Here is a 22459-nt window from a genome sequence, read left to right as displayed (position 1 = left end):
TATATTCAGGAATAGGAAATGATCTATGTCCCTCAAGGTGACATTTCTATCACAGAGAGCTTCTAGCTACTCAATGGATACGTTTCCACCTCTTTTGCTCTCCCCTTCTCTCCACATGCCATATTCTACATCTCCTTGCTACTATTCTAACAGAAATTAAGAAACAACGTCTTTGACTTACAGGAACTCCTCACCAGCCAACACCATGAAAAAACGTTTTGTGCTACTGAATCTTTAGCACCAATGGTCACTTAACTTTTATCTTAACTCATATTCATACACCAGCACCCTGCAGTGAGCAAGGAGCATTCATTTAAGGCTGTGCTCTGTACTGTAATGAGCTGCAAGCCTGTGGTGCTCTTTCATCCTCCAGTGAGCGAGAGTGAGCGCAGGAATCTGTATTGGTATGCATTTCGGCCCCCTTCTGAGTCATGACTTTACATCTTGTTAAGATGTTTAAGTTTTAAGGCTTCAGATTACAGGATTGATTGCTGCATTTTCCCTTTTATTTCTGGCAGTGGGAATGCTTTTTCCTTGATGATGAAGTGCCTTCTCTCTGCCCACCCCCCTTTGTGAGGGGTGAAGGTGATGACATGATTTATTGATTACCCCCAGGAATAACCATAGCAGCCTGAAATTGACTTTGACAATGACAGTGACTGACTGTGGAAGGCCTTCGTAGTTATCCCAACGTGGTTGGTGTCATGCAGCAGGGATTGGCACTGGAGAGCAAAGTTTACATAAAAGGGACTTGACTTTACCTGCCTAAGCCTCTAGAGCACTGAGGGAGATGACAAACGTCCCTGATAGGGAGCCACCACCCCCACATGCAGGGCAGATGTCCCCTGAAAAAAAGTGCTGGTGACCTGAAGATAATTCATCTTTCTTTTTTTTTGAGACAAAGTCTCACTCCTGTCGCCTAGGCTGGAGTGCAGTGGTGCAATCTCAGCTTGTTGCAGCCTTGACATCCTCCTGCCTCAGCCTCCTGGGACCACAGGTGTCCACCACCATGCCCAGCTAATTTGTGAGAATTAGTCTTTATGGTTAAATGCATGCTGTCTCTTGTTTTTGGACATGCAACTGAATATTATCTGCAATCAAAGTTCTTGGATGCATTTTCTCTTAGGGTAACTTTTTAACAGCAGTTTTCTAATATATGCATTTAAAAAGTTAAAAACTGTTTCACAAAAGATTCAGAGATACCTGTCTCCAGCCACAAACTTTTCAGACACAGCAAGACCCAAGTGTCAGGAAAAGGGCATGGGCCAACCAGAGACATTTGCAAGACAGGACTCCCAGACCTCAGGATTACTGGGTGCGTGACAGACTTTAGGCAACTTTTTCCCCTCATCACTCTCTCCCCTCTTCTCCAGCATCCAGCCTCACTTACTGCCCCTCCAAACTGACTGAACATTAGAAGTGGTCAGTAGATACCACTCCAAATACAGGAAGAGCAAAACTAGCTTGAAGGGTCAAGAGATGTAAGTTCAAAGCACAGGATGGAACACTGGCACAGAGAACATTTCACTTTCTTCTCTTTCTTCTTCTCATAGCTTTCCATAGTTTATGGTAAGAATTGTGTTTAGCCAGAGTTTATTACTTATCATCATCACTGTCACAGAGTACTAATAATTATCATGAACTGTGTGCTGAGTGCCAGACATGGTTAGGTGCTTCACATGTATCACCGCATTAATCCTTCAGCCTGACACAAGGATTACTGCAGCAACCCCATTTTGCAGATAAGGAACCACAATCCTGAGAGACTAGGTAGTGTGCTTACCCAAACATGTTGGTGACTAAAGTGTGAGTGGAGGCTTGGCTGGTTCCAGGAGTGGTATGCACCCCCTAACACACACACACACACACACACACACACAACATAATCCTTCCCAGAAGCAGTGGTGAAGGCCCCACACGGCTTTCTGTTTCTTTGGGGCCATTACGTATGCACCATTCCCCTGGTTATTTTCTTTGTGGTTATTTCCATAACCTGTTACTTGTAGCTTTGACATCTGCCCAGGAGGGGGCGCACAAACCACACAAATGTCTCATGGGCCCTCCCTCTGCCCCAGGCCACTGGCAGGGCACAGCACTTGGGTTTTCAGTATTTGAAACCACAGAAACACGGTGGATTTGTCAATGTCTTTACACATCTGAATTGGCCAATCGATTACTTAGAATTCTTAGGACCATACATACAAATAAAAATGCTTCTAGGAACAGGAAAAGAGCACTTCTAAAGAGCCCTGCCCTCTTTCATCAGTAAAACATGTAGCTATGAACAGGACTCCTCTAGACTAGCACGGGGGCTTTTATTTCACATTCTGTCTCAAGCTAGCTCGAACAGATCCTCCTCCTCAGACCAACAGTGATCATCTGCCAACAAGAGTACCATCTTGTGCTCTTTACAATCACATCTAACATATTCAAAGTTCCTGCCTTGCAAAGGAAAACAAACAAACAAAACATTATATTTTTCCTGTTTCTGTCTTTTTGAATACAAATGCAGGCCTAAGAACTCCAATCTCTAGTAACCTCTTCCCGGGGCTGCAACAGTTCGCCTGGCCAGAAGGTGGCAGGGTAATACCATACACTGCAACCTGCTGCTCCAAATTAACTTTTGCCAGAAAAGGAGAGTCTGGCTTGAAACAAAAACTGTATTTATATAGAATTCCCTCAACAATCTAAACACTGAACCTTGGTTCTAATTAGCTAGTATGTTAATTGCCTTGGTTGTAATCTGTTTTAGGCCAACTTTTAAAAGACAATCCTCTTTGCCTTGCTATTTCAGAACCGGAATCTATTTGGAAATATGAAATGGGTTCACAAAATACGTTCCTCGTCAGCTACCACACACAGAGTGTCTCTGGACAACTGAACAGGTACTAAATGATTAAGTCTATTAAATAGGGAAGGTGATTTTTATTTGATAATGAAAAATATCTAGGTATATAAGTAAAAACTCCTTCTTAAATGAAGCCAAAACGATTACTCAAAAGAAAGAGAAGGGGAATCATACCCTTTTGTTTATATGGAAAAATAACCCTCCAATCATCCTCCTTAAAATCACCGAGAGGGAATACATAAAAGCAAAGGGCTGCATTTACCTGCAGTTCCTTCATATAATGGCTCACCAGGACATTCATTAAGGTCTTTATCCTCTGAAAGAGACTGGGAGGCTCCTCCTGAATCAGAATCCAGCAAAATCTGATTTTCGACAAGGCCGATATCTGCAAAATGGCTACTCAATTCACAGTCTTCAAAGTCAGCAGAGAACTGATGGAGAGAGGCATCATGAGAAGACAAGGGAAACGTGCCTTCCAAAACCAAGGGAGAGCCTGGAGGAGACAAGGAGGAAAGGGAGGACCTCGAGGACAGAGAGGCCACAGACTTGGGGGCCTCAGCCAGCGGAGGAGTGTGGCCTGTTGCTGCAGCTGCCACCCCACAGAGTCCACTCTGGCCAGGCTGGCTGGGGGACTTGACCACCTCGTTTTCATGGATGGTGGTAATGGGTCCGGAAGGAATGTAACCGCTTTTCTCTTGCAGAAGGAAGTCCAGTTTATACTGATAATCCACATCTATCTGATCACTTTGACTGCTGTAATAGAGTTCAGTGGAACTGAGGGAGTTGAGTGACCCTCTGCTGGAGGTGTTCAGAGAGCCCCGACTTGATGCCAGGGAACCCAGGCTGCTCCCAGATGACATGGACAGGGTGCTGGCAGAGAGGCTGAAAGATGAAAAGCACACACCATAAAATCTGCTACAAAATGGAAAACCTATCACAATCCCTACTGGCTCCTTCAGATCTGCAGAGGGAAGAAACCTACTAAAGAATGGAATCAATGGCCAGGGACAGAGGAAATCCCTATCACGGCCACATGTCAGTTAACAACCAGGTCGAGTTCTGAGAAATGCATGTTAGGTGATTTCATCACTGTGCAAACATCACAGAGTGTACTTACACAAACCGAGACGGTACAGCCTACTGCACACCCAAGCTATATGGTGTAGCCTATTGATTCCAGGCTGTGTGTGCAAACATCACAGAGTGTACTTACACAAACCTAGACGGTACAGCCTACTGCACACCCAAGCTATATGGTGTAGCCTATTGATTCCAGGCTGTGTGTGCAAACATCACAGAGTGTACTTACACAAACCTAGACGGTACAGCCTACTGCACACCCAAGCTATATGGTGTAGCCTATTGATTCCAGGCTGTGTGTGCAAACATCACAGAGTGTACTTACACAAACCTAGACGGTACAGCCTACTGCACACCCAAGCTATATGGTGTAGCCTATTGATTCCAGGCTGTGTGTGCAAACATCACAGAGTGTACTTACACAAACCTAGACGGTACAGCCCACTGCACACCCAAGCTATATGGTGTAGCCTATTGATTCCAGGCTATGAACATGCACAGTAGTTGCTGTTCTGAATACTGTAGGCAATTATAACACAATGGTAGTATTTGTGTATCTAAACTAAGCTAAACTAGAAAAAGCACGGTCAAAATACAGTATTATAATCTTATGGGACCACCATCATATATGCGGTCTGTCCTTGACAAACAGTCATCATGTGGCACATAACTGTATACCATGTCTATGCTTCTTCACTAACCTTTTCAGCCTTGCTCTCCAAATACTCTTTAAGTAGCTAGTAGCAGTATTAAACATTATCCTCCTTTTGCAAAAATAAAAAGAATCAAATACTTGCTGATAAGTTTATTTGCACAGACATCTAGAAGCCACTTTGTGATTAAAAAATATTGAAAGAAAAAAAAGAGAAACAGGGCAAAAACATTAATGTAGATTTTTTTTTTTTTTAAAAAGCTTTTTATTTTTAGAGAAAAGAAGGCAAGCTAATAAAAAGAAAGAAGTCACACAAAAGACCCTTGGTTTCGCTCACCTTTCCTCTTTGTGTGTGAATGTGAGGAGTGAATTTTTTTTTCATCAATATAAGGAAATCTATGGCTATTTTAAGGCAAAACTCCCCCGTTTTCCCTTTTTAAAAAATGGGGCAATGGGAAAAATGTGTTATTTTCCTAAGTGTATTGACAGCTAAAACATATCTTCTTTCTATAACATATTTCAAATGTATTCCAAATATGACACTGGGTTCATGAAAAAGAAAATGTGACTTTAAATCTGATCACTCAAATATTAACTGTACTAGTATAATGATTTTATTTACTTTTAAGTAGTTGGAAATAAAGTGAAAAGTAATCAGAGATGAACAAGAATATGCCTGAATGTATTCAGAGAAAAGTTTTCCCCTCAGAAATCTGATAAGCTCACCTTTTAAGTTGTGAATGCAGATAAGTAGTTAATCTAGTAGTTTCTTCAAGTTTCTGTAACAGCTCTTTTCTTCTCTCTTCCAATCTCAATCTAGGAAGAAAAAAATTATTTTCAAATGATTGTAACAAAATATGAAAACTGAAAGAAAAGAAAGATTCTTATTGTACAAGCATTACAGATCACAAGGGGAAAATGTGAATGGGCTCCACAGACAGAAAACAGGACACTCAGCAAGGAGTGTCGGAGGCAGAGCTGCACACAGCCAAGCTGAAGAATGGGGAGAGAGCGTCATGCCCAATCACCAATGTCACTGAGAATTTAAAATTGCTGGTAGTCTAGAATCTTTTTAAATGGGTAAATAACATGGTCCTTTGAGTTGGGGAAGAAGACTGAGGAGGAAACAACCACGAAAACAAAAAAACTAAACAAAGACTAAGAATCCTGACACAGATCTGTGACTTGGGAACCCTTTCCTAAAACATTTCACAGCAATAGTAAAGGTCACCCTAAATACCGAATTTAGTAACGCTTGTTCCAACATAATATTTGGCGATAACACTCCCAACCCTAATTTGATAAGAATTTCAGCAATTAAGAAACAATTTTAGTCCACATTACCACTGTGGGCTAATTTGGGCTCAACTGTTTAAGGAAGAGGATGAGCTAAAAGTGATTTCCCTTCCAACCCATAGCACATCTCATTATCTGTGTCAGATTATCATAAAATTTCACCCACACTCAGCTGCAAAAGTTTTTTTTTTTTAAATTAGAATACAGCATTATAGAACTGTATACTTGAATAGTAAGTCATTTTAGAATATACTACGTACCCAGGGATTTATGCAACTAAGAGTCTGTGTAAGGATAGCCTATGTCATATGAAGGTCTTTAGACATCATTGAAATACACTAGTTCAGAGTAGTGAGCAGCAGAATGGAATTCAGGAAAAGGGCATCTGGGTTTCTAATCTTGATTTGCAGCTTACTAGCTGCAGATCCTTGGGTAAGTCACTGAATCAAGGGTCTTCCTTTTCTAATCTGTCAGACGGTGACTATAATTCCCCTGTGTCTCCCTGGTAAGGCTGTTAAAGAGATGTATGGGAAAGTACTCGACAGAGAAGAAAAACAAATCTGACTTGTTTAAAGCCTCCGCATGCCCTGCAAAGTGGGATATAGAAATTAGCCACTTTTCTTTGGAGAAAAATAAAATTTCCTTAATTTTGAATCTCTTTGAAATGTGATATATGTTTCTGGCAGTAAGGAAACATGCCCGTATTTTGTTTATAGGTATCTATCCCTTTGATGTGTCAACAACGCTATTCCATTGTATGTTACACTAAAAAAGTAATTCTTGCCATTTTCTTTAATACTTCAAAAGTGTGATAAATTCTTAATTCATGGCTTTCAAAGGTGTATTTTTAAAAGCAGCAGTCATTTTAAAAATCTTTCAAATATAAATAAAAACTCAACAAGGAAAAAAGTAATATGAAGTAGACTAACTGAAGTAAAAGGTGCACAAAGGTCTGAAGAAAGCCCCAAACTCTACTAAAATCCATGTCTTCTGAAACAAGAGAAACACTTTGGAAGTAAGTTTTAAAACTCAATATTGCTTTTATTAAAATGAAGCCTTTTCCTAGTGCTTTCATGGGGCATCAGGATGACATCAGAATGTGACCCTGAGCCACACTTTCAGTGCTGCCCCTCCCCCATCACTAGGGAGCATCCTCAGCCTTCTCCAGGTGATGCTCAGCAGCTGCTCTTTCAGCCCTTTAATGTCTGCTTTGAACTACAGGTGCCTGTCTTTGTGCTCTTGTTCATATTTCCCACTTGGCTCCTACAATCCCAGAAGGCAGACACCAGCCCTTTCTCCCTGCAGTGCAGGGTGCACTGGCCAGTCCCTCCGTTCTTGCTGGTGCTGAGATGAAACCTTCCCCGGGATAAGCATGAGGAAGGCACTGGGGAGAGGCACAGAAACCCTCCTAGTGGGCCGCAGTTTGTCTCTGATGTTATCATCAAAGCCTCTCCTAGTGACAGCCCGAAGTCTTCCTCAGAATCCAGGTGTATTGCATGTGAAACGCCCTCCCCACCTTCCCCATAACCAGGGGTTAGAAGAAACTGCAGACATCAGTCCTCTCAAAAGGGTGCATACCTGTCTCTCTGAGTTCTTCTCCAACTCCTGCCTGTTGGTCTGCTGGATGAGAAAGGGTTTCCTCTACTTGGCCCTTAAAAGATTCCTCCCCCTGGCCCAGCTGTTCCACATCCCCTTTCAAGCTGCCCTTTGTGAAGTATGGGCCTTCACACCTGCCCGTCTCTGCCCTGAGTGCCCTGCAGGAGAGAAGCACAGCCTGGCTTCTCCTGATCTCAGAAGTCTGCACCTAGGGAAAATGTCATGTCATCTGTAGAAGTAGGAAGTCCCTTTTCCATTCAAAACTAAATGACACTCATGTCCCCACCTACTTGCTTTAAAAAAATTTTCAGAAGCAGTGGCAAAATCATTCAAATAATTAAGAAACAATTAAAACGTCTTGGCAATTACAAGGCATATCCCCAACATTTGTGAGAAAACAAGGAGCAATGTTAAGATCTTACCAGCTATAGAAAAGCATAGAGTTTAAGGAATTTCAATAACTGCGTGGAAAGAATATGAAAGATGCCTAGAAACACCTTCCCTGCATGGTTTTTTTCATTTGTGAGCAATTTCTCTTTTGGCCTAATGATCCTCCACCATGAGCACCTCTTTCCCACCACCAGGTGGCGAGCACGGTCGCTGCCATCAGGCCCAGTAGGGGACACTGCAGCCCTGCAGGGGCAGGAACAGAGCCGGTCGGGGGCTGTGGGATCACTCAGAGACTGAAAATTCATGTACATCTAGCTCCTTCAGAGACCAACGTTCAGCAATGACTCAGAATCTTGCCAGAGGTCACCCCTGAAATAATGGGGAACCCCAAATATAAGTGGAAAACAGGAAAATGTTGGAGGACATGGCAGGTAGCTTTCTTTGACAGTCATGTAGGTGCCAAGAAGAAAAGGAAGGATTTGGGGTTGGTGGCACACAATCTGTTCTATGAAGAAAGTGAGTTTCACCCAGCAAATCCTACTTCCTAAAAGCAGCTCTGGCCAACCCCGCTTTGACACGAGGAGACACTGCTGGCAAGGGCATTCTCCTCCCTCTTAAACTCCCGGAGTCAGTGCAACAGCAGCAGTGAGCAGAGCAGAAGCCCACACACAGTAGGAAGACACGAAAGGGTGAAGCCATAAGAAAAATGCCAGAGCATGGGGGAATAGAAAGCAAAACCATGAACAGCAACAACAAAACCCAAAGCCAGATGAGGTTGTATCTATTTGGGAAAGAAGGATTCAGTGTTCCCAATGGCGGTAGGTTCTGCTCTTCTGGACACGTGAAATACTGAGTCACTTTGGGCATCCCAGGATAGGAGTTAGAAAGTTTTAAGTTGATCAAGCGAGAATGTCTGAGTCCTGCAACCTTCGATGGCAAAGTAAGTATGAGGATTTGCCTTTGGCCATAGACACTGATAAGGAAACTAGCATCCACTCATTTGGAATAGTAAACGACCTGGCTCTTCCAGGTAACTCAGAAAGTCAACATACTGCATATATAAATTCCATGTTTCCCTTCCTGCCAACATCCAGTCATGGGAGACAGGGCCAAGCCACTTACTCCCCAGATGACACAAACCCAGTGTCTCACTAAAGAGATCTCGCTAAATAGACAATTTTTTGTATAAGTATCTTCTAGCTCCTCTTCCTAATGAGTTCAAGCCTACTGTCTCTGGTGAGGTTTGGGCTTTTCGTTAAAAAATAAATAAATAAATAAAAAAGGAAAAAGCCTACTATTTCTGCTGGAATTTTGAGCTACTGTGTGTGTGCAAATGGTACTTAGGAAAAAGTCAAAGTTTAGGTTCTTAGGAACAAACTGTTATTTTTTAACGCTATATCATTAGGCATTTTTTGGAAGCTCTACTCCTAATTAAAAAGGCAAGCAAGATACCACTTCAATAAAAGCTGATTGAGACAAACAAATATGCTTTCTTTCTCTGCCAGAACACATCTGTTTGTAAGTCCTTCCTAGATTCACCTACTACAAAGTAGAACAGCTGAGATGGGCGTGGCACATTGGACACGTATGATTACATAAAATTTTATTAAGTGCTACGTAGTAGTATGAAACATCATTGCTTTTACAAACGGGCCACATAAAGGCTACCCGTTTCATCATAGCTACCGAAAATCAGTAGCTAGAAACTTTAGGTATACAAATTTAGACATATCAGGGTAAGTCAGAAAAACAACAACAAACCAAATTAATTCTCCTTGCCTTCTTACTCCTTTTGTTCCTTTTGGTCTTTGTCAGATGGGGCCTTGCTTTGCCGGCCTGGCTGATACTTCCCTTAGGCTGACCCTTCAGTCAGCAAAATTAGACAGAAAAGCCAGAACAAGAAGGGAAGAAAAGAAGGGGAAATGGAGGCAAAGATGAGAATCATTAAGAGGGTAGAAGATTATAGTTCAGAGGCTTTTCCTTTTGATACGTTTTCATGTTCCCTACAGCTACGACACTGAGGTTGCGTGTTACCTTGATCAACATTTTAACCCACAGAAGTCAACTCCACTAAAATGGTTAACCTTGGGATGGGTGAGTCCCCATGCTAACACCTAACTGGGAATGTCAGAGACTTTTTCCTCTCTCCCTCCCCCTGCTTTTCAAATGTTTTGCTACTATGTAGACATGCAATCCTAAACATTTATTGAGGACAAGGAATTAGAAGGCACGAAGCCAGTAATTTTTTTTTTAAGCAACTGGATTATGACTGGGTGTTTTAAACTTACTTCCAGGTCACTTGAAATTATATCAATGTGAATTTTGTTCCCATTACTCTGAAACAGGCACTGTTCTTTACTGGCTGGCCTAAAGGATGTATATGCAGCGGTTCTCAAGGGCTCTCTGGTCTGTCCTGCAACAGGCATCCAACCCTTTCTGCCATCAAGGCCTGGACACAGGCTCCTAGGCAGATGCGTTCATGTCAAACCGACACACAGAGGTCCCCTCACTTAACATTCCAGCTTATCTGTTTACAGAACTGGATTTTTTAAGATGAAATAATCAACTCACACCTTCCCACAGAAAGATGGGACAATTGCCTACAGTATTTTCCTTTACAGTTTCACCTGCTTCACAGGAGGGCTGCAACTGACAAAATGCAAGTGAGTACGTTTTGACCTGTTAGGATATCACAGGGAGGAAGCTGTCTTTTCCTTGTGAAATGAATAGCAATAAACTTTTGCATTCTTGTGAGTAATAAAACCCAGAATAGGATGCTTCAGTGGCTCTAACAGTCTAGATAATTTTTCTTATCAGAGTGCAATAGTTTATAGCTATTGTTATCAGACTTCATCAATGATGTACATTCCTGGTTTCATGTAAGCATTCCTTAGTTATTCAACATCTGTCACAGGTTTTGCACGTTCCTAACAAACACAGAACTTATCCTGTGGGGCATTAGGATGGCGCGCTTTACTGCTCTACAGAAAGTCCATTTGTGTGTTTCTCAGTCCGCTAAGAACAGATGCAGTTGAGATTTCCAAACCCAGGGAGAACAGTATCCAGTTAAGCCACTCCCACAAGAGTTAAGCTGCCATATTTCCCGAAGGAAAACAAACCTCTCGGCGAGAGCTCTGCTTGGTGCTCCCCTCACGGACAGCAGCTCTTCCTCCAGCCGCTGCCTTTCGGCTTCTAGGCGTTCCAATTCATCTTGGGTACGTTTCTGTGGGGTGACGAACTGAAGCTCTTTCAAAAGTTCTTCTTTTTCATTAATCAGCATCAGTTTTTCCTTCTCAATATCCAGTGCCCCAGGCCAGGCCTCACTGTCCAATTTTGACAGTTCAATTTTTAAGTTGGCCATACTGAAAAAAAAAGATAAAAGAGGTATGCACATACTTAAAACTCCCGAGAAAGGTAAACACAGCCTAAGCCAAATTTGGGTTTGACACGCTGTCCAGATTTTCCTAACTTGACCTTACCAGAAAGGGGTGTGGTCTACTGGTGAGAGGCCGGAGTGGGAGCAGCAGCCTTGCACGCCAGTCTCTGGGCCTGACTCCACACTCAGCTGTCACTCACTTCTTTCCCCCATCTTTAAAACGTGAGTGAGCACACCCAGTTATCTGACAAAAGGGTGAAGGCCAAGTACACAGAGGCTCAAAAGGTGAGTGCTCTGGGGGCCACGAGAGAGGCCAGCCCTGACATGTGACTGCCTGTGTAGGTGACAGGAAAGAAGACTGGGGTGGGGGGGTTCCCTTTAAAAAAACTGAGGTGAATGATATCTGAGATGCCATCACTATACATTTTATTCCAATGTGTTTAGATGCTGTCCGCTAGTAAAATGGGAACCCCAGGCCAGGCTGGACAGAGACTAGGGCATTAGTAAGTCAGGGAAGGAGAGGGCATCAAAGAGAGCAGTGGTATGGCCAACTGGTATGAAAGCAGTTGGGCCGGTGCAGTGGCTCATGCCCATAATCCAACAAGCAGGAGGATCATGGGAGGCCAGGAGTTCAAGACCAGCCTGGGCAACATAGCAAGACCCTGTCTCTACCAAAAATATTTTTTTAATTTTAAAAATTAGCCAGGTGTGGTGATGTGTGTGCCTGTGGTCCCAGCTCCTCGGGAGGCTAAGGTGAGATCACTTGAGCCCAGGAGTTTGAGGCTGCAGTGAGCCATAACTGTGCCATTGCACTCCTGCCTGGGTGACAGAGCAAGACTCTGGGAGTCAGGGGTTGATCCATCAAGGCTCCCCCATCGGAGGGAGCAAGGCCCTGGGAGAGAGAGTCAGGGGTTGATCCATCAAGGCTCCCCCATCGCCAAAAAGAAGGGGCAGGGCTTGGCCTTCTCCCGTTCACATTCTCCTTAAGTTGCATGTGAGTCTCTTCCCCATCAGTGCCCCGGCTGGTGTACAAGCCATTTACTGAGCAGTCATTGCACCGACACTTTATACATTATTGTGCTAGCCCTGTGGTTCCTCTGTACACAGCTATTTGCAGGCAGCATACGGTGGACCTTCACTAGTACAGGCAGCTGGTGTGACACCACTGGAGCGACAACAGGTGCTGAAGTGATGCGGACAGGGACAGGAGAAGGAGGAGGAAATGCACCAAAGGCAAATCTCACTGGTTCCATAATTTTGCCTGACCCCAGATTTCTCTTATGTCGAGAGCTTCATCACACTTGGTAGAGTCAACATTACTCCTGACTCAGTACGAATGTCCTAACCACCCGAGTCAAATAACTTGCTACGTGGCACTGTGAAGACAATCAGGACATGGTTCTTTTGACCATAAGGACAAGAGCTCAGTGAACTATGAACTCCACTGATGTTTGCACATGGAATTTATGTTTCTACAGAAAAATGTTGGATGATTACTTTGGATATTGTTATTGTACACGCCAGAATATGAAAAATAGAAAAATAATTTTTTCCCATTTTCATGGGAGAATTTGTAGAAGGCAAGAGAAAAGGTGAATGAAAAACATAATCAAGAGCAAAGATGGAAGTAGATCCATACCTTTGTGTCATGAGTTTCTTGTTCTAATTAAAAATAAAATTGCCATCTTAGACTGGCACTGGGTATGCAGTGTACTTCTGATTTTCTCCCACTGTCTGCACTTATGATAGATGTAACATCAGCTATTCTTCAGCTTTAACCACAAAACCATAAACAACTGTCTCAACATACTAGAAAATTAATCATCAAAATGCTAAATAAGCATGACATTATTAGCTTCATTAAGCACATAAAACAAGGGCTGGAGGAGAAAACAGATTTCAGAGAAACACAGCCTGCCTCTTTACTTATTCAGAATTGAGGAGGAAAAAGCATTTTCAACATATGCATAAGCGCTTGAGATTCACCTTCTCATCAGCATCACTAGTAACTTTAAAACAAAACCCTAAATGGCATGGCAATGCAACCAAGTGGGGAAAAACCAATGTCTGAAGTTTTGATGTGATTGAATTAACCAACGGAACCAAGAACAACAACAGAATACAGGAAAAAGAGCCGCCTGTTTATTATTTGTGTGATCAGACATTAGGCAGGTCTTAAATTTTATTTTAGAAGGGATGTGCCAAATTTGGGGAGCAGAATATGAAGAAGACTTCTAGAAGCACCTAGGAAGAGAAATGCGATGTGAGCTCCAGATAAAATTAACTTAGAAGTCAAAGGAGGGGTGAAAGCTGAAGTTGATCCATGGGAAGCAGAGTCAAGCCCGAAAGAATGCAGGGGCATAAGGCCCACTTCTCCAAGACTGCTTCTGAGTAATGGCCATTCTCTTTCAGAAAAGCAGACCTAAATGATGGATTTTTCCACAGCCCAACCCAGGTGGACATACAACAAGAGGACCACAGGCACTATCTACCAAAAGCTGGCACATCACTGGGCCACAAAACCAGAAGTTGATCCTCAATACTTATTGAAGGGAAGGCACTAATCTGGGCACTGAGAAGGGGATAATAAAGCCTAAACATTTTTCCTAACCTGAAGAAATTTAGAATCTGCCAGAGAAAATTTAAAGGCATTAAAATTAGCCAAGTAAATTGCTGTTCAGATTGACTAAGTGACTTGTTCAGGTTCACATGGTTAATAATTTGTGGAATGAAGTTTAGCTTTCTTTCAGGAAATGAGGAACCAAGTAATATTAAGAATACAGGTTACATAGAGGTGAATAGTGTATTTATTTTACTTTGTTAAAGCCAGATAACCTCTACGGACTATGGCTAATTGCTTTTAAATCATCACCAATAATAAGGAATATACTTCAATATCTGGTTCTCAGCTGAGCTTTTCATGATCATGGGGAGAAACACGATAAATTCCTGTTTCTTGCAGGACGACAATGCAGTTTATCCCAATGTCCTCCTAAATAATAACCCAATAGCATTTTAAAGCTCTTATGAGGAAAATAATGAAATCAAATGCATCAGTATAATCCTTTCCCTCATAATAATGAGTTCTAAATTATAAAAAATATTTGAGTCTATCTACTAGATAAGGATGGTGAAGTCTCTTTTTTTGTTTTTGTTTTTTTTTGAGATGGAAGTTTCTTATGTCTCACTCCAGCAGAATCACAAAGTAAGAAAAAGATAGCACAGGGATTAAGAAAAGTTTATAATGTAAAAGAGAGAAATAATCTCTCTTCCTTTTCCCTAAAGTAAGTCGATTGGAACTGACACCTTCAAAGACATTAGCAGTAAGACTTCCCTTCAAATCAAAGGAACATACTTACTCGCCTTAGAACTCCTCAACAGCTATTTAGTCCTATACCTGAACCACCGTATCATATTTCCATCAAAGCAACCAATCGTCTCACTTTTAATTGAGAGTTAAGTATTGTACCAACTCAAAGCTTCTTTTTTCTCAGAAGAGAAGGGGGCAATTTCATTTCCACACTTCTCATTAATTCTCCCTATTCTTTAGCCTTTGGTGGTGGGGAGAGCCGGGGGAAGAAAAGGTAGACCAGAGAGGAAGCAGCCCTTACACGCTAAAAACCCAAGGGTGGCCTTGGTAAGAATGTATGGGGAGTGCCCAGCAGATGTCACCGCATGAGTAAAGATTAATTCTGGAAAAGGAAATGTTTGAGCCATGCACAAAACAGCTTCTCTGTCATTACCTTCTTTTGGCTTCTTCATACTGTAGGCTTAGCCTGACCTTTTCAGCTAAATTTGATCTACTTCTCACTCCAATCTAGTGGAAAAAAGGAAAAAAGTCAATTAACTCTGCTAATGAATGAAGTAAATTGCTTTTGTTTCTAGGAAGTATGTGTAATTGAAAAGTTAAAGAAGATGGTACTGAAATTGGGAAACACCAATTTAAAAAGACACTTATTTTATTGTCTCAGTAGGGGCAAAACATCTCTTTCAATTCAAGCTCATCTGTTTTTCAAAGACGCTAACATTACTTTCTCTACATGTTAAATTCAAGATAAAAAATATCCTGATATTGTAAATACCAAGGTAAATGTGTCTGGTATCTTAGAGTTTATGAAGGGTGTACAGGTCAATAAAATTTATGAACTGGAACTAATTTCTTTGCCTTTATGAGCCTAATTTCTAGCATTTAGCTTTCAACTGTACAAAATATAAACTAAGTTCAAACATTAATTTTCAAATAGGTAAGCCCTACTGTTGATCTCTGTTTTACTTTCACAGCACATATTTCAAAGCAGCATAAAAGAATATGAAAATAAATGGGAATGTATTGAGAAGTAAATACTTGCTAATGGCATCCCAAAATGGAGAAGGTAAAATAGTCAACAATAGCCAAGCCACATTAAATATTTAAATGGCAGATATAAATCACAGATTAAACATTTTAATATAATCAATTAAGATTTACAAAAACAAGTTTTCTTATTAGTCTTAAAAGGCATGTTTTTCTGTTTCTCATTGGCGTAATGTTTATTTGAAAGAACCTAAATTTCCAAGACTCTAAACGTAACAGGAAAAAGTTAAATTCTCACATGCCTCTAGCCTTTCAATGTGTCTTTAAAGGAATATAGCATGAGAAAGTTTGAACAAAGCTATTCATATGGACAAATCCTGACACGCTTGGCACCTAGATAGAAAAGATGAAGCTATGATTTTTAAAACTAATCTTATGAGAATGAAACACTGAATGCACACAGCCAGAATCCAAGTTACATATACTTCTGGTTCCAGTTCACCATCCATATTGCAAGTAAGCCCCATCAAGGACAACACTGGGCCAACTCTTCAACACAGATAACTTACATCTCCGGAAATGCTTGTTTGTGACCCGGCATCAAGGGTCTGTCTGGAGAGAGATAAATGAGAGCTCAGAGGACTAGATCTCAAATCTGGCTCAGATCTGCCAATGTTCTGATCCAAATGAAACCGCTCCTGCAGCTTAGCAAGACTCTGTTCAGAAAACACAAAGTTTTTCATAAATTAAGAGAGCAAACCTTCCCTACCAGGTGAAATTAAAAGGAAAGAGATAATCTCAATGGAAAAAAAAAAACTACTTTATTTAGTAGGTACTTACCACTTTATATAATTGAAAAAATAATAGTAGGATATAATTTTGCACCTACAGACGTGACTTCAGAAGCGAGATCGTATTAAACCAGTTGTCTTATCTTTCCCAAGATAGCATTTTCCTATGAATGGTATCTTTAAAATACATGCATGTCTTATTTTTAAAAATTTCATTAAGAAGTTGCCTCTATTTCAATAGGAACCCACTCACTTTACGCAACTGAAATTCTGGAAACACAGTATCTATAATGTAATCTCTCATTTTAGATACAGTAAGAGAATTTCCTACTTTGAAGACTTCTTCAATTATGCCATTATACATCTGGACAGGACCCAAGAGATTATTTAGCTCACATCAACGTTAGAGATTAGGAAACTGAGGCTCAGAAGTTGCTAATGAATGGCACAGGCATCAAACAAGCCCATCTGTGTGTCTACTGCATGGCACTGCCTGTGGCGACATGTTTGGCTTGGTAAAGAGAATAATCAAAAGCAAATGTGCCTGCTGTGGGCACTCAGGTTTAATATACTGTGTTTACTTCAGAGGGAGGATATGAACAAGTGAAAGTATTGAAAAGGAAAGACTAATCTGAATCACTTAAAACAGTAAAATGGAAACCCTACAGTAATACTAATAAAATGATAAGAAATGATTATTATCAACAAAAGAACCTGTAATTAATCCTGATATTTAAAATTTTCATGATTAGGAGGAATTAGAAATATCAGAGATCAGGAATTTTTTACCTAACTTTCTCTATTTTCTTCCAAAGGGATATTAATACTCTCTCTCTCTCTCTCTCTATATATATATATATATATATATGAGAGGATAAAACATAAATGGTCACGTCAAATAATATAGAAAAGAACAAAAAAACCTTTTAGTGACCTTGTGCAAGTCTTTTCTATTTTTCCATCTATACAGTGAAAAAAAGTCAGTGTTCTTCAAACTTATCTGTGATGGCAATACATTCAATCAATTTAGCAGGTTGTTACTAGTATTTTTTTTTTTAAAAGACATAGAAGATACTAGAAAATAAAATCGGAGTACATCACCAGCATTAAGAGTACGCATATTTCTGTGAAATTCATTTTGAGTGTGTATGTGTGTGTGTGCACGCGCATGCACACCTGTTTATCTATAGGTACACACAATTGTGTGTTACTGGGTTTTGATGTAAAATCTATTTCTTACTGTGGTCAAGGAGGTTTGAAAGTCACAGAAGATATCGAAAGTCCCTTCTAACTCTATTGTCAATCTCTGCATCTACTAATTAATTATTCTATGTACTTTAGTAACTAAAAAGGAATCTAATCTTTTAATTTAATCGGGCCTGCAGATGAATCCAAAGTGTATAGGAAAATGAAAGATGACCTAAAATTGTTGAATTAGAAGGTTCCAATGTAAATTTGCTCCAGTTCTATTAACTTTTTTTTTTTTTTAAAGGACCTATGACATGCATTTCTGGAATTACTGACTTAATCAGCAAGACAATTGCAGAACAAAACCAAAATACACACCAGCGAAGTCCTGCACGTGTTATATATATGGTAAAACCACATTAACCCAGCCTGCCTGGGCTTAAACCACAGTCTTGCTACTTACCAGCTGTATGACTTTAAAGAAACTTTAATTTTTCTGTGCTGTAATTTCCTCGTCTGTTAGCTGAGAATAATAATAGTGCCTACCTTTAGCAGCTGTTGTGAGGATCAAGGGAATTACTTATATGCAAGGCAGTTAGAAGAATGCCTGGCACAAAGTCAGTATTTATAAGTATTTGCTGTTATTATTGTTGTCTTTTCTATTAGATTTCTTCTTGCAAGTAATGCAAAATTATATGGATCCAAGAATATTTATCCATATTCAACTCATATTTTGAAAACCAACATCAAGTAGTTAAATATGGTATTTAAATGTAGATGTTCTATTGAGAATGTAAACATCATCAGTGACTCTAACATTTTCACAAAGATGTGGACTGAATTATTCCTCAGCTAAGTAAGAACTCCAAATATATGAAATAAGAATTCTTAGTGTTTGTGATAATTATGGGATGGACGGAAGGAGAGGAAGAGAGACACCCTTGTATTTGATAAGTATAGATATTCAGAATACTGATCACTTAATGGCTATTTTGTTTTTTCTACACATGCTGCTGGATCACTGGGAGTGAAGACCCACAGGCTGAGAAGTGAACGGGTTTAGTCAGGGGATCTACGGCCATGCGCAGCTTTCCGAGGGTAACTGTATAGGCATCCCCCAGCTGGGTCAGCACTCCCCACCTCTCAGCTGGCACCCCAGAATCAACTGGGTCGGAAAACTTTTCTAAGCTCCTCACATAGTCTCATCCCCAAAAGGCAAGCCTTCTACTTACTGATGGCAAATGACATATCCCTTGTGTATCCTGTGCTGAGAATTCTGCTTATTGGGGTCCCACAGGAAGTTTTCAGTGAGTTTCAGGGTGCACCAAGATGTTAATCTCCTTACATGAGCTCCAGGCCCCGCCACCCACTATCTCAAAGGCCATCCAAAGGCTGTTTACAACAAAGCGTACAGTCACTTGGAATCACTCTGCTCTGCTCCAAGGCAGAGGCTACCTTTGTGCCTGCAACCATCTCCGCAGGGCCCATTCTGCACAAATGCGGCTGGGGCCACCCAGACTCTCAGGGAGCACTTCTGCCCCAGTAAGAGTTTCTGGGGGCCTCAGAAGGTAGAAGTTTGGCTTAACAAAATGTTTTACAATGTACCTGCATCAGATCTTGTTTTTCTTTTTCTCCTGAGCTAATGGCTTTTCTGATAGATTTTAGTTCTGTTAGAATGGCTTTGGCTTCACTGAGTTCATACCCGCTCTGGCCTCCAGACATTTTTTTATCAATTCTGTGAAAAGAGAAAAAGAAAGAAAAAGTATCAAAGAATGATCGCATATAAGTTAAACAGACAGTAGGAATTGGTTTCGGAATTGTCTAAGTTGGATGATTATTTCACTTCTGACTCTCATATACCAGCAATCATCTTTTCAGGCGGTTACTCCTCATTTCTCTTTTTTTTTTTTTTTGAGATGAAGTCTTGTTCTGTCGCCCAGGCAGGAGTGCAAGTGTGCGATCTTGGTTCACTGCAACCTACGCCTCCTGGGTTCAAGTAATTCTCCTGCCTCAGCCTCCCAAGTAGCTAGATTATAGGCGCCTGCCACGATGCCCGGCTAATTTTTGTATTTTTGACAATGATGGGGTTTCACCGTGTTGGCCAGGCTTGAACTCCTGATCTTGTGATCCGCACGCCTCGGCCCCTCCTTTCTCTTTTAATCACAGGCGGCTAAGATTTCTCCCATCCCTCACTTCAAACCCAGTCCATTTCTAATCACTTTCAGGTTCAAATAAATGCATGTCTTTTTGCCTTCAACCTGTTTGAATGATCCCACTGCTGGCCGAACCCAAATCTTATCAAGTGCTGATTCTGATCTTCACCCAAGAAAGGTAAAAGACATGGGCAAATGCTTTAGCAGAAGAACACAGAGGCAAGTAAACTGCCACCTACTTTTACATAATGTTTTGCTGTAATGTCTGTGCAAAACCTGGCACAGGGCCTGCAGCTTGTGAGGCCTTTAATAAATGGTTAATACACAAATTATTATTTATATTAGTGAGTACCCTATAATGTTTGGATTGTGTGGTTAGTTTCTTATTTCTCTCTCTCTATATATATATATAAAATATATAGTATTTATTCTGCTTTTCTGAAAGTTATGAGTCAAGATAAAATTGCTTGACTTGCTGGATGAGTTCAAACTTAGGAAAACGGCAGAAGGGCAGTAGCCATTTCTCAACTCATATTGAATAAACAGCTCTTCAATGAGCTAATTTATTATCCCTGCAGAGCTGCTTACCAAGTGTCCTTACAGTTTACATCGTCACTTTAGGCTGGAGGATTTCATGTAACCTAATTCTTTGTGTTTGAAGGGCCTAATAAAATTACCTAATTCTTTTTTAAAAAATAGTTTCATGTACTCTTCATGATCACTCTCCTGGTCTTCCCCAGCGACCTGTGCTGTCTGGGATTCACTATGAATTCAGCACGAGTTCTCCTTGTGGGACACATGGCTATGCCTCTGCCCCAGCCAATAACTCTATACACGTTCTTAGACATAGTTTTGGTCTTATCCAGAGTCTCCAGAGAAACAACACCTACTGAATCAGAGAAAACAGACTCTGAGCTCATTTGGTTTAAAACATTTAATAATTAATACTTATTTGCAATATGAAAGGTATAATCTGAAAAAGATAAAGCAATGTCATCTTAATCACTCTTCCAAACAAAGTCCACTCAAACAAGTGCAATTTGTAGATAACGTATTTCCCCAAGTACTGTTTTAGTCACTACCTTATGCTGCTCAACAAGCAATTAAAGACTTAAGAACTTAAGAAAATAAAATAAACTTGATCATAAGATCATCTAATAATAAAGTACAACCAATCAAATCACAGATTAAACACATGCACGTGTGCGTGCACATGCGCATGCACACACACACACAGACACACAGTGTTCAGAATGGGAAGGGCCCCTAAAGATCCCCTAGACACTTCTTCCAAATGAAGAAGCCAAGGGAGAAAGTTGATGCAAATTTATACTCCAAATTGCACAGACACTTAGCTAGTAGGGGAACTATCCTAAAATGACAGATTCAGAACTGGGGCTCTTATGACTAACACATTTAGAATATCTGATGGGACTAGTGAAGTACTTTGAATATCAGCTAATTCCATTCATTTGGGAAGAGATTTATCAATGGAATTTCTGACTCTCTTAAGTATTATATCCACCAACTTAGCTGAGGAAATCGCTTATTAAAACAAATGATATTTCCAAATATAGCATTTTGGCATTTTCAAATGTAGCACTTCTTAACTAAAAATAAAAACTAAAATGTGGGATTTCATAAAATAGGTAGTAATAGGGGTATCTGAAATTGCGTCAAAGTGAACTTCTAAAACTCAATTTCTTCCTGTTAGTGTAAAGTCTTCAGAATTTAATGATAAAACAAATCTTTGATTCAGAAATAAATATAAACTTTATCATGTGAAAATAAAAGCAGGTAAGCTGTTTTCAGAAATAAACCTTAACATTTAAAAAATAAAAGCAGGACTGGTTCAAGACCGCTAATTTAAATTTCATAGAGCTTTGACCACATGAAAATCTCTTGGCTGTCCACTGCTCAACAGAATGCTAAATATGAAGAACACGGCTCAGCTTTCATCGTGGAACGCTTTTTGCTCATTTCCTTTTGCCTCCTTTGAACTTCTCTACTTTACGTGCTGCCTTTTTCCTTTATTTCACTGTTTCTTGTTTTTCTCCTCTACTTTTCTTTTCCCACTTTTTCTCTTTTGACACTAACTTGCCATAAAATTAACCGAAATAGAAGCATCATTTGCTGACTTAAAGTATCATGCTTTTTGTTCTTAATATGAGAAGTGCCATTTTTTTTCCTTAAAATTTCTTTTGGAAGTTCTTGACTTGAGTGTGCCCTATAACTCATTTTCACTCAATATATTAGTCTCTTCTGAAAGAGAAAAGATGTTCATTTGCATTCCTTCTCTGGAAAGTGTATACCCTGAGAACCAAATTTTCACAGAATCTGTATATGCCTGTGACTTGCTGTTTCATCACTAGTCTATTTTCCAATTCTGAATGCACACTGGAGGCAGCAAATGGAAATAGGCATCTTCCTGGTATCCATTTACACATATACTACACCGCTGCTTATGCCAAAGTCAAATCTGGGACCACAAACTGAAATGAATAACGTAGAGAACAATGCCATATTTGTCTATCCAGCATAAAACTATTGTACCAAGTAAAATGAAAGCTCAAGTTTAAATTACATTATAATTCCAGATTCAACAAATATATTCCATTCTATTGTAAATAAAGGCTACAAAAGCCTACAATAAGATTCTATTGAAATCTTTTCCTGAAATATATTTTCTGTCATAGCCACAAATATAAATCCCTTTATAGTATCAAGAATGTGGTTTCTTAAAAGGTCCGGCTGCTGGGTTTGATTGTTGCTCACTCAGCGTTTTAGTGGTATGG

General features: G+C 40.3%; 1 protein-coding gene across 1 annotated transcript in view; it reads right to left on the bottom strand.

Moving 5' to 3' along the window:
• Nucleotides 1-22459, bottom strand: part of WWC2 (WW and C2 domain containing 2) — a 228885-nt gene that overhangs the window by 53486 nt on the left and 152940 nt on the right. The window contains exons 6-11 of the mRNA XM_025385999.1: nt 19117-19246; nt 16102-16248; nt 14982-15055; nt 10982-11224; nt 5307-5396; nt 3111-3730 (exon numbers count right to left, since the gene is read on the bottom strand). Coding sequence (XP_025241784.1) covers nt 3111-3730; nt 5307-5396; nt 10982-11224; nt 14982-15055; nt 16102-16248; nt 19117-19246 — 1304 coding nt within the window. The remainder of the gene's footprint in view (nt 1-3110; nt 3731-5306; nt 5397-10981; nt 11225-14981; nt 15056-16101; nt 16249-19116; nt 19247-22459) is intronic.

The sequence above is a fragment of the Theropithecus gelada genome, chromosome 5 (genome assembly GCF_003255815.1).
Source record: "Theropithecus gelada isolate Dixy chromosome 5, Tgel_1.0, whole genome shotgun sequence".
Taxonomy (NCBI): domain Eukaryota; kingdom Metazoa; phylum Chordata; class Mammalia; order Primates; family Cercopithecidae; genus Theropithecus; species Theropithecus gelada.
Note: the sequence above shows the minus strand (reverse complement) of the source record. Positions and strands in the feature narration are given on the sequence as shown.